The 15,597-nt window shown below is 41.1% G+C and overlaps 1 protein-coding gene across 1 annotated transcript in view; it reads left to right on the top strand.

The window, feature by feature from the left end:
- The window catches only part of ZMAT4 (zinc finger matrin-type 4), a gene marked incomplete at both ends in the record, with an annotated part of 213,751 nt that overhangs the window by 32,732 nt on the left and 165,422 nt on the right, over positions 1–15,597 (top strand). Inside the window, one exon of the mRNA XM_082863723.1 lies at positions 15,490–15,579. Within this exon, the coding sequence (XP_082719849.1) occupies positions 15,490–15,579 (90 nt within the window). The remainder of the gene's footprint in view (positions 1–15,489; positions 15,580–15,597) is intronic.

Raw genomic sequence — 15,597 nt, 5'->3', positions numbered from 1 at the left:
ATCTGGGCTTGGCAGCCACAGAAGGGAAGGGGAGAGGAGCTGATTAGAAAGGAGGGAAAATAGAACCGGGTTTTCAAAAATCCACTTGCCTTCTAAGCACTTGGGGAGCTGCAAAAAACCTAATTCCCGGTCCCTTGGCCCCTAGCAATTCTTGTGATGAGGTCTGAAACCTTCCTTTAAAAAAAAAACCCCTATGATTCTGAAACAGGTGGTCCAGGGACCAAACTTTGGGAAAGATTGGAAGGAAAAGAACTACTCCGGGTCTGGTCTGTATGCAGAGGGGCGGGCGGTTGGGTGGAAACTAGGGATTCCTGCGCCCCTCCCTGCTGTCCCCGAGAGGCGGCACGCTGCCCTCTGTGGCAGATGGATGTGCAAACCTCTGCTTGCTTTAGGCTGTGTCTCCCTCTGGTTCCTCCAGCTGAGGGAAAGGAGTGACACAGGGACTCCGGAGCATCTGGGGAGTATTTATGGAATACAACCATCTTCCACTGAACAAGTCTATCTCTCTGAACCACCTGGCTAGAGAGAATGGATTATTTCAGAATTCCCTATTTTTCTTTAATCATGCTGTCAGTTCAAAGCAACCTGCAAACAGATTAAAATCTGGGACTTTGAATAGGCAGATAGATAAGCTGAAATGCAGGTGGTGGTGAGCTGGCAGCCATGTGCATGTGTGCCCTGAAGGTCTGGAGAGCAGTATTAAGCAAAACAGCTATTTCTGGAAAAATAAAATATGCTTCCAGATACTTGACTCTAGGGATTCAAGAGAAAAACATTTCTGTCTCCCTGTCATTAAGTGAAACCAAGTTATTAACCTATTTTTCGACTAGTGGCACGGCTGGACCCTCAGGATTTCAGCAGTGCTGAGGCTTCCCAGCCCTGCCCCACTTCAGCCGGCTAACTTGGTGTGCAAAACTCTAGCTAAACATGGCGGGGGGACACTAGGATGGGAAGAAGTAGACAGTCCATTCTTTGCACATTATTTTACAGTGAAAAATGTTCCTAATAAATTTGTTGATTACTTTTCTCGGATTATAAAAGTTATATGTACCTACAGGTATTCTTGAAAATAGGATGAATGCGCAATCTGTGAAAATAAAATCACATTTCAAGTGTACCAGAGGAAACTGGCTTTAAAAAGTTAAATTTTCTTGTACGTGGAAGAATCTCTTTGTTAGGCAGATATTCTGTTTTGTTTGTTAGTCCAATTAAAAATGATTATTATTTACTCCCGCTGCATTCCAAGCGAGGTCTGTTGGAGTTATGTTCTACAGTAAAATCATCTGGCCGCTTATTTATTTATCTCAGCTTTATTAAGGTATAACTCACAAATACATTTGTAATCTATTTAAAGTGTACATCATGGTGATCTGACATATGTACACATTTATGTACACATTGTGAAAGGAGTCTCTCCATGGAGTTAATTAACACATCGATCATGTCACATATTTATCATATTTATCTATTGTTTATGAGATCGATTAAGTTCTGCTCTCCTAGCAATTTTTAATTATACAGTACAGTGTTATCAACTATAGTCACCATGTTTTACATTAGATCCGCAGACCTTATTCATCTAACAGTTGAAAGTTTGTACCCTTTTATCAACCTCTCCTTATTTCCTTCACCCTGCAGCCCCTGGCAACTACTTCTCTACTGGTTCTGTGAGTTCAGCTTTTTACTGATTGATTGATTCCACATATAAGTGATTTCACGCGGTATTTCTCTTTCTGCGTCTGGTTCATCTCACTTAGTGTAATGTCCTCAAGGGCCATGATTGCGTCTCAAATTGTAGGATTTCCTTCATTCTCATGACTGAATAATATTCCTTTGTATGTAAATACCACGTCTTCTTTAGCCGTTCATTCATTGACGGACATTTAGGTTGTTCCATATCTTATGATTTATGAATATTGTGAATAATTGTGAATAATGCTACAATGAACATGAGAGTGGAGATACCTTTTTGATATCCTGTTTTCATTTCCGTGGGATATACGCCCAGAAGTGGAATTGCTGGATCATATGGTAGATCTATCTTTAATTTTTTTGAGGAATCTCCATTCTGCTTTCCAAAGGGCTATGCCAGTTTGCCTTCCCACCAACAGTGCACAAGGGTTCCCTTTTTCCAAATCTTTGCCAACACTTGTTATGTCTTGTCTTTTTGATGACGGCCATTCCGAATGGTGCGAAGTGGTACGTCAGTGTGGTTTTCATTTGCATTTTCCTGATGGTTAGTGATGTTGAGCACCTTTTCACATGCCCACTGGCCACTTGTATATCTTCTCTGGAAAAATGTCTATGTAGTTCCTCTTCCCATTTTTAATCAAATTGTTCTTTTTTTTGTTATTGAGTTACATGAGTTCTTTACATATCGTGGCTGTTAAGCTTTATCAGCAATATGATTTGCAAATATTTTCTCCCGTTCCATAGGTTACCTTTTCATTTTGTTGATGGTTTTTTTTTTGTTTTTGCTGTGCAGAAGCTTTTAGTAGAAGGAAAGAAATATCAAAGATCAGAGTGGAAATACATGAAATAGAGACTAAACAGACAATAAAAAAAGATTGATGAAACTCAAAGCTGGTATTTTGAAAAAGTAAACAAAATAGACAAATTTTTAACCAGACTTACCAAGAAAAAAAGAGAGAGCACTCAAAACCAAAATTATAAATGAAAGAGGAGACATTACAACTGATACCACAGAAATACAAAGGATCATAGAGACTACTGTAAACAAACAATGCCAGAAAACTGGCCAGTCTAGAAGAAATGGATGAATTTCTAGAAGAGTACAACCTACAAAGGCTGAACCATGAAGAAATAGAAAATCTGAGCAGACTACAGAAATTGAGTCAGTAATCAAAAACCTCCCAGCCTAGAAAAGTTCAGGACTAGATGGCTTCACTGGTGAATTCCACCAAATATTTAAAGAAGAATTAATACTAATCCTTTGGAAACTCTTTCAAAAATTAGAAGAGGAGGGAACACTTCCAAACTTACTTTACGAGGCCAGCATTACCCTAATACCAAAACCAGACAAGGACACTACAGGAAAAGAAAATTCACAGCCTAATATTCCTCGTGAACATAGATGCAAAAATCCTCAACAAATATTAGCAAACCAAATTCAATAATACATTAAAGGGATGATATACCATGATCAAGTGGGATTTATTCCAGGGATGTAAGGAAGGTTGAAAATCTGCAAATCAATCAGTGTGATACACCACATGAACAAAATGAATGTGAAAGTCATTTGATCATCTCAGTAGATGCAGAAAAAGCATTTGACGAAATTAAACATCTATTCATAATAAAACTTTCAACAAACTGGTTGTGGAGGGAATGTACCTCAACATGAGAAAGACCATATATGCTAAGCCCACATCTTAACATTATACTCAATGGTGAAACACTGAAAGCTTTTTCTATAAGATCAGGAATATGATAAAGATGCCCACTCTCACCACTTTTATTCAACATAGTATTGGAAGTCCTAGCCAGAGCAATTAGGCAAAACAAAGAAATAAAATGTATCAGATCACAGAGGAAGAAGTAACACTGTCTCTATTTGCAGATGGTCTGATATTATATGTAGAGAACCCTAAAGACTCCGCCAAAAATACTGTTAGAACTGATATACAAATTCATTAAAGTTGCAGGATACAGATCAATGTACAAAATCCAGTTGGTTTCTATACACTAACAATGAACTATCAGAAAGAGAAATTAAGAAGGTAATCCCAGTTACAATTGCATCAAAGAGAGTAAGATACTTAGGAATAAATTTAAACAAGGAGGTAAAAGATCTGGACACTGAAAGTGACAAAACATTGATGAAAAAAATTGAAGAAAACACACAAAAATGGAAAGATATTCCATGTTTATAGATTGGGAGCGTTAATATTGTTAAAATGTCCATTTTACCCAAAGCAATCTACAGGTTCAGTTCAATCCCTATCAAAATTCCTATGCATTTTTCACTGAAATAGAACAATTTCAAAATTTGTATGGAAGCACAAAAGACCCCAGGTAACTGAAGTGATCTTGTGAAAGAAGAATAAAGCTAGAGGCATCATACTTCCTGATTTCAAAGTATATTTCAAATCTTTGGTAATATGTTTACATATAGCTGATTCACTTTGTTATAAAGCAGAAACTAACACACCATTGTAAAGCAATAATACTCCAATAAAGATGTTAAACTCCCCCCCAAAAAAAACCAGTATGATATAGGCATAAAAACAAACATATAGATTAATGGAAAACATAGATCATAAATAAACCTTTACATGCATATGTGATCAAGTAATTTACGACAAAAGAACCAAGAATAAAGGAAAGGATAGCCTCTTCAATTAATGGTGTTCAGAAAACTGGACAGTCACATGCAAAAGAATGCAACTGGACCACTATCTTATTCCCCACACAAAAATTAACTCAAAATGGGTTAAAGACTTAAACATAAAATCTGAAACCATAAAATTCCCAGAAGAAAGTATAGGGAGTAAACTCCTTGAGACTGGTTTTGGCAATGATTTTTTGGGGGGTTTGACACCAAAAGCAAAGCCAACCTAAGCAAAAATAATCAAGTGGGACTATAAAAACAAAAGCAGACTACAGAACCAAAAAGCTTCTGCTCACCTGACTATTGAAGTAATTAACATGCTTTTATAGAGGAACCGCTCTGTGTAGAATTTTTTTTTTTAAACAAGTTTTTTTAATGCAAATAAAGTTTCTTTTTTTTTTTTTTTTTTTTTTTTGCGGTACGCGGGCCTCTCACTGTTGTGGCCTCTCCTGTTGCGGAGCACAGGCTCCGGACGCGCAGGCTCAGGGCCGTGGCTCACGGGCCCAGCCGCTCCGCGGCATGTGGGATCTTCCCGGACCGGGGCACGAACCCGTGTCCCCTGCATCGGCAGGCGGACTCTCAACCACTGCGCCACCAGGGAAGCCCTGTGCAGAACTTTTAAAGGTACATAGTGGGAATGGATCAGGACTATAAAAATAACGAAAATTGAGGATTCAGTCATAACAACAGAGTTCAGTTTGAGAATAATTGTATGGTACATGCCAAGGAGTATAAAATAATAGGGTAAAAAGAAAATCAAATGTAAGAATGTTACACAGAGCAATGAGGCCGCATTAAGCCTGCTCCTGCTGCCCTGCCTGTTGGGTTTTCTGGGTGGCTGTCTTCTGTTTCAGGAGGCCAGGGACTCAGTTTTGTCGTGGTTTCTCCACACCTAAACCTCACTCCAAACGGAGAGATGGAGACAAGAGTTTGCCCTTGGCAGTGGTTGGGTTAATTTTGGAAGACCTCCTAAAGCCACGTTTTTATAAAGTGCTAATCTTTTTCTTATTCCAGGCGTGAATTTTATAAGAGAAACCAAGAGGCCTTGGGAAATGACCATGCAGGATTGGCTTGTGCTTAAGCTTTCACACTGCAGAAGGCTTTGGTGGCTTTGTTGCTTCAAATCACCCATTCTTCTCTGACTTTAATCACTTATCTCACTGGCTTTGTTTTTTCTCTCATCTCTAACTTTAACTTCTTTACAGGAGCTTCTGGAGGAAAAAGAAATTATTTTTGTTTTATTTGCGCAAACAGCAAAAGTGAGGCCTAGGTGAGGTATACTGCATTATGTATCCTCCAGTGTTCTCTTATTTCTCCTGTGATTCTGCTTAAAATGTGCAGACATCTTAGAGAAATATTTAGCTCTGCCCTCACACAACAGAAAAATTGTTCCTCTGTACTTTGGTGGTAATGTAATTTTTTGAGTTGCAAGACTTTGATTTAAAATTGTAATGCACCGATGTAGGCACTTGTGTAGGCAGCGGAAGTAACGGATTTAGTACGAACATGTTTACACAATCGTGAATGCTGCCCAGCCGACCCTATATGGTTTTCTCCACCAAAAATTCATTTTTCTCAAAACTTGTTTAAGATAAGCATTTCTCATTTCAAATGCTCTTTTAAAAATATTTCAGAAAAATAATAAAATGACCTAATTCTAGAAACTTTAAGGCTATCCTGTTTGCTTTTGGGAAAGGGACTGATTCCTGTATACAAGAAGAAAGACCCCCAAAGAGCACCTGGTGTGGATAGATGGCACATGTCTTAGTCAGCTCGGGCTGTGAGACAAAGTAGCATTGCGTGGGGGATTACACAATAGGCATTTACTTTCTCACGGTTCTGGAGCTGGAAGGCTAAGATCAAGGTGCTGGCATGGTTTCTGGTGAAGTTTCTCTGCCTGGCTTGCAGAACTGCCAGCTCCTTGCTGTGTCCTCACATGGCCTTTCCTCTGTGCACATGTCCTCATCTTAGAAGGACGCCAGTTCTACTGGATTAGGGCCCCACCCTTCTGACCCCTTTCAACGTTAATTACCTATCTCAAAATACAATAATGCTGGGGCGTGGGAGAGGGTGGTTGGTGAGGGCTTCCACATATGAATTTGGGGGGTGGGTAATACAATTCAGTCCATAGCAGCACAAATGCCCGGGATCCTATGATTAAAAACTAAGTGACCTATCGCCCTAGGCCACAGCCTGTGTCTGACCACAGGTTAAATGAGATTTACTAAACCAGTGTCTGGTGGATTGGGATTCTTGGAAACAGTGGAGGAGTTGGCTCTGCCAGTCCCGAACCTCCTCTTGCTCAACCACCTGGATCTGCATGTGTCATGATGGCTGCAGCAAGAGGGCTCGCTCTGGGTCTGGACTTCTGTACCAGCTGCAGCAATTCCTCGGTTTCCTGGGAGTTTTTCTTCAAGCTCAGCTGTCCTCAGGTCCCCTTGAGCGTTTTCCTCTAATGTGTACAGTCTGCAAAATGCCTGCAGGAGCTGTTGCCAGAACTCTCTCCAGTCTTCACGCTCCCTCCACCTCTTGGACCTGCCCTGCCCGTGGGGTTCAGGGATGGTAAAAACTGGGAGGTGGGTTTGATTTCATTTTCAGAGTGGAAGGGAATCTATAGCCATGATGTACACACACTTCCACACAATCAGGAGTCTTGGGCTCTGGTTCTGGATCACTTCTTTCTTTCATGCATGTGATCAGTCCCTCGATCAACAAACCTTTCTTGAACACCGACTGTGTGTCAGGCATGATGCTGAATGATGGGGATGCAAATGAACAAAATAGGTGTAAAATCCGTGTTCTCTGAGGAGTTAGAAGTTGTGATGTCACTGTCCTCATCTTAAGGTAAAACAGAATATGGTGAATCATCAAAACTGGAATGAACCTTTAAAATTGTGATTTTTTTAAACATCTTTATTGGGGTATAATTGCTTTAAAAATTATGATTTTTTTCCCCCCACTAATTACTGGAATGACTAGGTCCTTAAGGAATTTGGAAAATTCAAAAATAAGCATACATTGAAGTCACCTGTGATCCATGGTAAAGAATATTAATCTTTTGGTGTGTTGCTTCCTAGACTTTGGCCATGTCTATGCACACAAACGTGTATAGTACACATAGATATTTCTGTTTAAAAAATTTGGCATCTTTTATTTTCTGGTTTGAAACAGACTTTTTTTCTTAGTGTTATTGCATAGATATTTTTCATGTCATTAAATATTATTAATATGCTTGTCAGTGGCAGTTTTGGTGATCTATCATATATATGTCATAACATTTATCCCTCTCATTCAGGAGATTTAAATTATTTTCTCATTTTCACTGTTATAAATAAATGACAGTACATGTCTCCGATTGCTTCCTTAAAATGAACTTGTAGGAGTAGCATTTTGGATCAAACAAGTAGCATTTTGGATCAAACAAGTTTTTGCTTTTTGAATATATATTGCAAAATTTTCATCCAGGAAGATGGTATCAGTTCACATGCCCATTAGCTGTGTACAAGAGTCTTAGTTTCCCTGTATCTTCACTGATATGGATATGTATATTTTATAAACCTTTGCCAATTTAATGGGTGAAAATACATATGTATTTTAAAGTAAGAAATATGAGGTAGAATTTGAATGAACTTCTCTTTATGTATCTTTTAGCTATTTTCATTTCTACAATTCCTATTTATATCTTTTGCTTATTTTAATATTATTGTTTCTCATAAATCTGTTAGAACACTCTTTATCTTAAAGGTATTAGACCACTTTCTTTTACATATTGCAGGTATTTTCCTACTGTGTGGTTTGCCTCTTACATGTATGTATTTCAGATTACAAACATATATATATATATATATATATGTATATGTATATGTATATGTATATATTTAGCTATATCTATCAGTACTGCTTCTTTTGCTTTGTTGTTTAGAAGACTTTCCAATCACAAAGTTAGATATATTTTCCTAGTTTTCTTTTTGGTCCCAAACTATTGGGTCTATTTTGGGAGTCTTTTCCTATTCCAATTGTTTTGTCTATTTTTTCTACGGCTACAGCTGCACTATATTTGTCCTGGTCTTTCGTATGTCAGATCTCCAATATCATTTTTTTCCTACTTCTTTATCCTAATTCTTCTGCAGTCTAGGAAGTGAGTCTATCTGGACTTCACACTGACCTGCAGTATTGATTCTGCTCTTGCCCTGCTGTGAAAGGTCTTCCACATTAATCTGTGATATTTTTAATAGCTTTATTAACTCAGATCTTAATCAGTTGTCTTATCTCATCTTTGAGCTTTAATCCTCAGTCCATATTTTCTGAAATTAAATGGCCCAATACAACATGCCACTTAAAACTTACTTCTATTTATTGTGGTAAATATTTTGCAAAGATAAATTTCCTTGATGTCTCTTCCTTGAGAATTTTTTCAATGTCTTCTTTTGTGTCATGGAATTTTCTTCTGTGCGCCACTCATCAGTTTAAGGCCGGCCGCACGTCCCCAGTGTGTGTGGACCAGCCTTGGATCCTTTCAGAGTCCACCCCAAACTTCTTAGGATCTTCTGATCCAATTTCAGCTGTAGGACTGGATGACAGACCATTTCAGTAGCCCAGCAGCCTGAGCAGGACATCTTGCCTTGGGACCTTGGGCAGAGGAGTTTTATTTCTTCCTTCTCTGTGTCGGTAAAGCCTTTCTTTAGGGGGTCAGTCTTCTCTTCCTAGATTTCCAGTTGGTCCATCTTCCACTATAGGTTTCTCTATCCAACCAATCCAGGTACACCAATCTGGGAAAGAGCCCTACTCATCAGAGGGAATCTCCGAGACTCATGGTTTCTCTTGGTTTCTCTGCATTTAACCTTGAGTTTCTAGTGAAGTTGCCCCCCAGTTTCTCTGGGGCTCAGCCCTGGGACCTCAACTTCAGAATGTTAAGTGGGGATCTGCCAGGGCAACCTCTCCTCCTTCCTGAGAGATGGAACCCCCATCTCACATCGCGCAGACATTGGGCAGCTGGGGAGTTAAACCTTTGGTATGTTTTGTCTCTGCTCTAATCAGCTGCTCTTTACCCTAGAACGAGTGTAAATACCTCAATAATTGGTGGCATGTGAGAATCACTCTTCTATAATGATCAGTCTGTTCCAGGTTTTCTTTTTTTCTTGTAGTTCTTGGCTTATGTTAGCTGGTTTCTGGAAGAGGTATAATTAGATACCTATGATGAAATAAGATGGTGAAGATTTAACTAGGAAATCAGCAATGGATCTTAACGCTTATTTGAAATAACGCATCTCCTGCCAGCCTCATAGCTGTGATTGGAGGATAAAATGAGAGGATAAATGTGAAAGGACTTTGAAGGCTGCTAGGAACATTATGCAAATACAAAGTTGCTTTGTTACCGCCACATTTTATGAGACCAGAAATCAGTAGCCTTGTTGGAAGCAAATGTGAGTTACGAGTTTTTTAAGGAATGTGTGATAATGGAAGATGGTTATTTAGGTGAAGCAGAGAGCCGTTCTATTTCTATGTGTTTCGCCCTCTCCTTTCACAGCAATAGATCTGAAATAGAGGTTGGTCTCGTTCTTTATCCCTGCAAAGAGAAGGCTGGCCTGAATTTCCACTTTAGACTGTTTCTTACAGTGCCAAGAGATTGTTTCAGCCAAGGAAACTAATCTGCAGATAGGTCTGCCCACGCACAATGCCCAGCAATGGGGGCAAAGGCTTTAATTAAAATGGAAGAGGTGGTCATTTCTGGCCTATCTGGGAAACTTAAAGTTGATGTGGTTTGAATGAAAGTAATGACTTTTGTTTAAAATGTGAATATTAATGCAAGAAAGCACCTGGGTTTGATGCTGAGTGCAACTGAAAGAGATTGTAATTCCTTTTTCATGTTTTTTTTTCCCCTGAAAGGAATGGTCCTTTTCCCTCTTGGAACTCCGTAAGGTATACATTTAACATATAAGGTATATATATTTTTCTTTTAAGCTCCTTTCAGTTGGCTTTTTAAGCTCTTAAAAGCAGTGTAAATTTTAGATATTAATGCATCTTTGAAAAAGTCCTAAGGGCTTGCTATTGTTCGTGTTTATCTGGATGACATAAGTCAGTTTCAGAAGTAGCTTTCTTCCAGGGCTTCTCAGTTCAGTTGTCTGGACAGCACTTACCATCCCATAATCCAGCGGTCCACAGCCCGCTAGGGACAGGGCCGCACAGCAGGAGGTGAGCGGTGGGCAAGCCAGCGAAGCTACTTCTGCCGCTCCCCATGGCTCGCATCACTGCCGGAACAGTCCCATTTTCCCCACCCCCTCCCCGACCCCAGTCCGTGGAAAAATTGTCTTCCATGAAACCGGTCACTGGTGCCAAAAAGGCTGGGGACCGCTGCTGTAATCTCCATTCACACACACAGAAAGCTAAAGTGACCACACTGTGAAAAGTACACATATTTACCATTGAATTTGTACGTACCAAAATCAAGTTTTCAGTTTTGAAGTAGCACGTGCTACCCTTGGGTTAAGTAGGCTCCTCTAAATAACAATTATGGCAATGAAAAAAATATGCATTTTGAATGTTGATAAGGGTAGATGGAAATGTGGTCAGTTATATCAGTATATGTTAAACGCATTCCAGATCAGTGATGCTTTTTACTAATTACAATTTTGCATATAAAGTAGACTTAATGAGGAATTACAAAGGCTTGAGCATTGTGAAGTTATTATTATTTTTATGTTAAAGATGAATCTGTTATAAAAATTAAGAAGGAAAACCATCCCGCCTCCTTCTACCCTAATAAATCATGCTTTTTTTCCTTTTCCCTTGCCACTTCTTCTTGGTATACTTATGAATTTTTATTTAATTGTCATCGGGGGAAGGGTAAGCTGTGACAAAGCGAGAGAGAGGCATGGACATATACACAAGCCATTCTGAGTTTAGCATTTTCCATCCAACATTCATTACGTAGAAAGCATTTTTTCCATTTCCAATTGAACATAAGGGCATCGACGGCAGCTTGAACCCATCCCCTGTTGTCAAAAATGTAGCTGTCTCCCAATTTATTTATTTATTTTTTGTTCCTATTTCGATAATGCCGCAATGAACATCTTTGCTCAAATTTAACTGTAACTTTTTATGGGGAAGGTTTTGTTTTTAGAATAAATGGAATGGAATTTCGGTGCCAAATTCCAAGCAATTTCAGATGGTTAAGGGAAGCTGAGAGGAGGGTAGTTAAGAGAAGTCATTTGGAGGAAGATGCAGTAGGTGACTCAGTGTCCTGTCAGGACAAAGGGGTGAGTGTACCAGGAAGAAGGGGAGGGCTGCTGGAGAGCTCCAGGGCTGAGGCAGGGCGAGCTGAGAGCACCTGGAACATTCTGCTGGGAACCTCTTTCCCTTTGTCAACCAACATGATTTGTGGCTTTGGGTTTGAATCAGACTCACTGGGACTCCGTGCTCCTCTCACTGGGGAGTCGACTGTCATTGGGGTTGTTACTTCCTGCCTGAAGTCAGGGTGGGGAGGCCGTGTCTCCAGCCTGGAAAAAGCAGCAGGGGGAAAAGAGAACCAGGCAGAACGGATGCGGCTAAATGGTGAGCCAGCACGCCTCCCCCATCAATCTACAATCAGGTTGTGTTTGCCAAGACTCTGTTTCTTTTCACCCAGACACTGGGGCAAGGCAGTCCTTCCATCAAACCTGGAGGCTGCGAAGCTGAAGGAGAAAAACTAGCCTTCAATGAACAAAATCACGAAGAAGGCTCGTCGAACCCAGCATCGCTCATCACTAATGGCTTCATACCCGAGCTGCCCTTTTACTCCCTTTTTTTTTTCTTCCAGCTAATGGGTTTTTACTAGTTTTGTCAAACTGCAAGTAAATAGCCTAGTGAACTCTGTCTTTGCTGGAAATAGTCTTTTTGAAAGAAATGGTTTATTTTAGGAAAGAGGGAAAAAAGGCCCAAGCACAAAACAGGATGCATTATGAGATTTCCAATTTTGCCATGATTTTGTTCCCTGGGTAGATCGATGCTGCAAGGACTGTGATAAGAAGTTCTTCTATGGTAACAAATGCAAAATTGAAAACCTACTTCAGCCCCATTTGAGCTCACGCTGTTATCACTTTGTCTTTTCAGCAACTACCTTCTGTGTGTGCTCTTCACCAGCCCAGGCTCTGTGGCCACGTTCACTGTCCTGGAGATTTTGACATCTTTTTTTTGTTTTGTTTTGTTTTGTTTTTTTGGTTTTTTTTTTTTTGCCGTATGCAGGCCTCTCACTGTTGTGGCCTCTCCCGTTGCGGAGCACAGGCTCCGGACGCGCAGGCTTAGCAGCCGTGGCTCATGGGCCCAGCCGGTCCGCGGCATGTGGGATCTTCCCGGACCGGGGCACGAACTCGTGTCCCCTGCATCAGCAGGCAGACTCTCAACCACTGCGCCACCAGGGAAGCCCGACATCTTCTTTTAATTTTATTATTTTTTTGACTATAGCAGTATTCCTAATATTCCCACTACCCCTTACCTCCAAAAACCCCACAATCCTGTAGGAAAGGTGTACACATTTTAGGAATCAACATATTTATCTGCAAAAGGAGAAGTGCTAGTTTGCATGGCATCATTCTCAAAAATATGCAGAAACTAAACAATGATGTTGAAATCGCCTGACACGGGTTCATATAGGGTTCCATTTCTCTGTCCTACCAATCTTCCAGGCAAACAAGACTCTAGATAACCTTGATTAAAACTTAAGGTAGTGCTCCCCTGGTGGCGCAGTGGTTGAGAGTCCGCCTGCGGATGCAGGGGACATGGGTTCGTGCCCCGGTCCGGGAAGATCCCACATGCCGCGGAGCGGCTGGGCCCGTGGGCCATGGCCGCTGAGCCTGCGCGTCCGGAGCCTGTGCTCCGCGACGGGAGAGGCCACAACAGTGAGAGGCCTGCGTACAGCAAAACAAACAAACAAACAAAACTTAAGATACAACCTAGAAAGGACTATAAATATATTTTAAAATCACACTTCAGTACTTTTTTACGTCTCTAGTATTTTTCATGTTCCGATAGCACTTTAAAACCCATTTAAAGACCTTAGAAGGGTCCAGGAACTGTTTGGAAGCACAGTCTTCGGGCGCCAGGAAAAATGAAGCAATTAAAAAAGTGATAAATGAGGAGAACCAGACAGAAAGGATTTACACTACGTCCTGTAAACAAGATGCAATTTGCTGTGTGTTCTCTGAAAATCACTTTGCCTTTGCGGCTAATCCATGAAGGCAAACCATTATTCAGGAGATTGGCTAGAACCCAATTGTAAAGAATGACGAGTGGAACCAAGGACTGGAAAAGGAGGAAAAAAATCTCTGAGTAAAGGAAGGGGATGGGGGACTTGGAATCCGGTAGCAAAGGATTCAAGGAGAATTCATATTATGGAGATCACATAGAACTCGAAGTTAGGACTGATGCAGTCTGCAGTGAGCGATGTTTAGCGTTATGTGGATTACAGTGTTTCCTATACAATGTCCCATTTGATTCTCATGGAAACCCTAATAAATATCATTGTGTTCATTTTGTACATGGAGAAAGTGACACTCGTTTTGGCTACGAATTAGAGTAAGTGACTTGTTCGATATCACGACTTGTTCGATATCACGACTTGTTCGATATCATGCAGCTAGAAAGTGGTAGGGCTGGAACTGGGGTTCTGAACTTCTGACTCTTTTATTGGTGTTTTCAGCCCACCATCCTGCCTCAGGTAGCAACTTAGAAGTTAGAACTGCAGTGTTGTTTAGAGGTGAGGGGAGTTTGGATGGGCTCTCACTTCAGCAAAGGAGGAAAGATGGAAGTAAGAAGGGCAGGAATAGAGACGCAGACGTACAGAACGGACGTGTGGACATGGGGGTGATGTGGACATGGGGGTGGGATGAACTGAGGGATTGGGATTGACATATATATACTACCATGTGTAAAGCAGCTAGTAGGAACCTGCTGTATAGCACAGGGAGCTCAGCTCGGTGCTCTGTGGTGACCTAGATGGGTGGGATGGGGGATGGGAGAGAGGTCCAAGAGGGAGGGGATATAGGGATACATATAGCTGATTCACTTCGTTGTACAACAGAAACTAACACAACACTGTAAAGCAACTATACCCCAATAAAAATAAATAAATAAGAAAAAAAAATAACCCAGAAAAGGCAAAAAATAAATAAGTAAATAAAGAAGGGGTCAGTTTCTCCACACTGGACACAGAGCAGTCAGGACAGATGGAATTCATAGTCCTGCTGGCCTGCAGGAGGTGGGGCTTGATTCGTTCAGTTGCATCTGCCTGTTTGCGGGTAGCTTGGCTCTGATCAGGCTTTGGTTGGAGGTGCCGTGTGCGTGTCGCCACCCCAGGGCGGCGTTGTCCCTGGCTCCTTAGAGCAGGGCAGCTGCAGTGAGAGAGGGGCTGGGGACCTAGCTCTTCATCACAGTTGATCCTTGTATTATTCCCTCTGCTGACCTGGTCTTACCTTTGAAGACAATTAAACATTCACTCCAGGCTAAAAGATCCCAATGGTGGGCATCCCTGGTGGCGCAGTGGTTGAGAGTCCGCCTGCCGATGCAGGGGACACGGGTTCGTGCCCCGGTCCGGGAGGATCCCACATGCCGCGGAGCGGCTGGGCCCGTGAGCCATGGCTGCTGAGCCTGCGCGTCCGGAGCCTGTGCTCCGCAACGGGAGAGGCCGCAACAGTGAGAGGCCCGCGTACCGCAAAAAAGGAAAAAAAAAAAGATCCCAATGGTTTCACCTTTCTTCATTAACTCTGTTTTCTAATCCTGAAATTATATTGGCTTGATGACCTTGGGCAAGTCACTTAACCTATCTGAAACTTCACCCCATGGGACCCATAGGAACCTGCTCAAGTGTTTTCTTTTTTTTCAGTTTTAATATTTTTTAATTGAAGTGTAGTTGATTTATAAAGTGTTCATTTCTGCTGTGTAGAAAAGTGATTCAGTTACACATACCTTCTTTTTAAAATATTCTTTTCCATTATGGTTTACCATAGGATATTGAATGTAGTTCTCTGTGCTCTGCAGTGAGAACCTCGTTGTTTCAAGTGTTTTCTAAGCAAAGTCCTTTTGGGCATTTGCAGTCACTGGCTATGTGTCCAGGGATTCAGAATGCCTTCTCTTTCACAGTATCTGCTTCTGCTTTTTCTTCCCAGAGTCGAAAACATGCCAGTAAAGTCCGACTATACTACATGCTTCACCCCAGGGACGGTGGGTGTCCCGCAAAGAGGCTCCGATCAGAGAATGTGAGTATCTGATGCCAC

This window comes from Leucopleurus acutus (genome assembly GCF_964270905.1).
Source record: "Leucopleurus acutus genome assembly, chromosome: 21".
NCBI classification, from domain to species: domain Eukaryota; kingdom Metazoa; phylum Chordata; class Mammalia; order Artiodactyla; family Delphinidae; genus Leucopleurus; species Leucopleurus acutus.
Note: the sequence above shows the minus strand (reverse complement) of the source record. Positions and strands in the feature narration are given on the sequence as shown.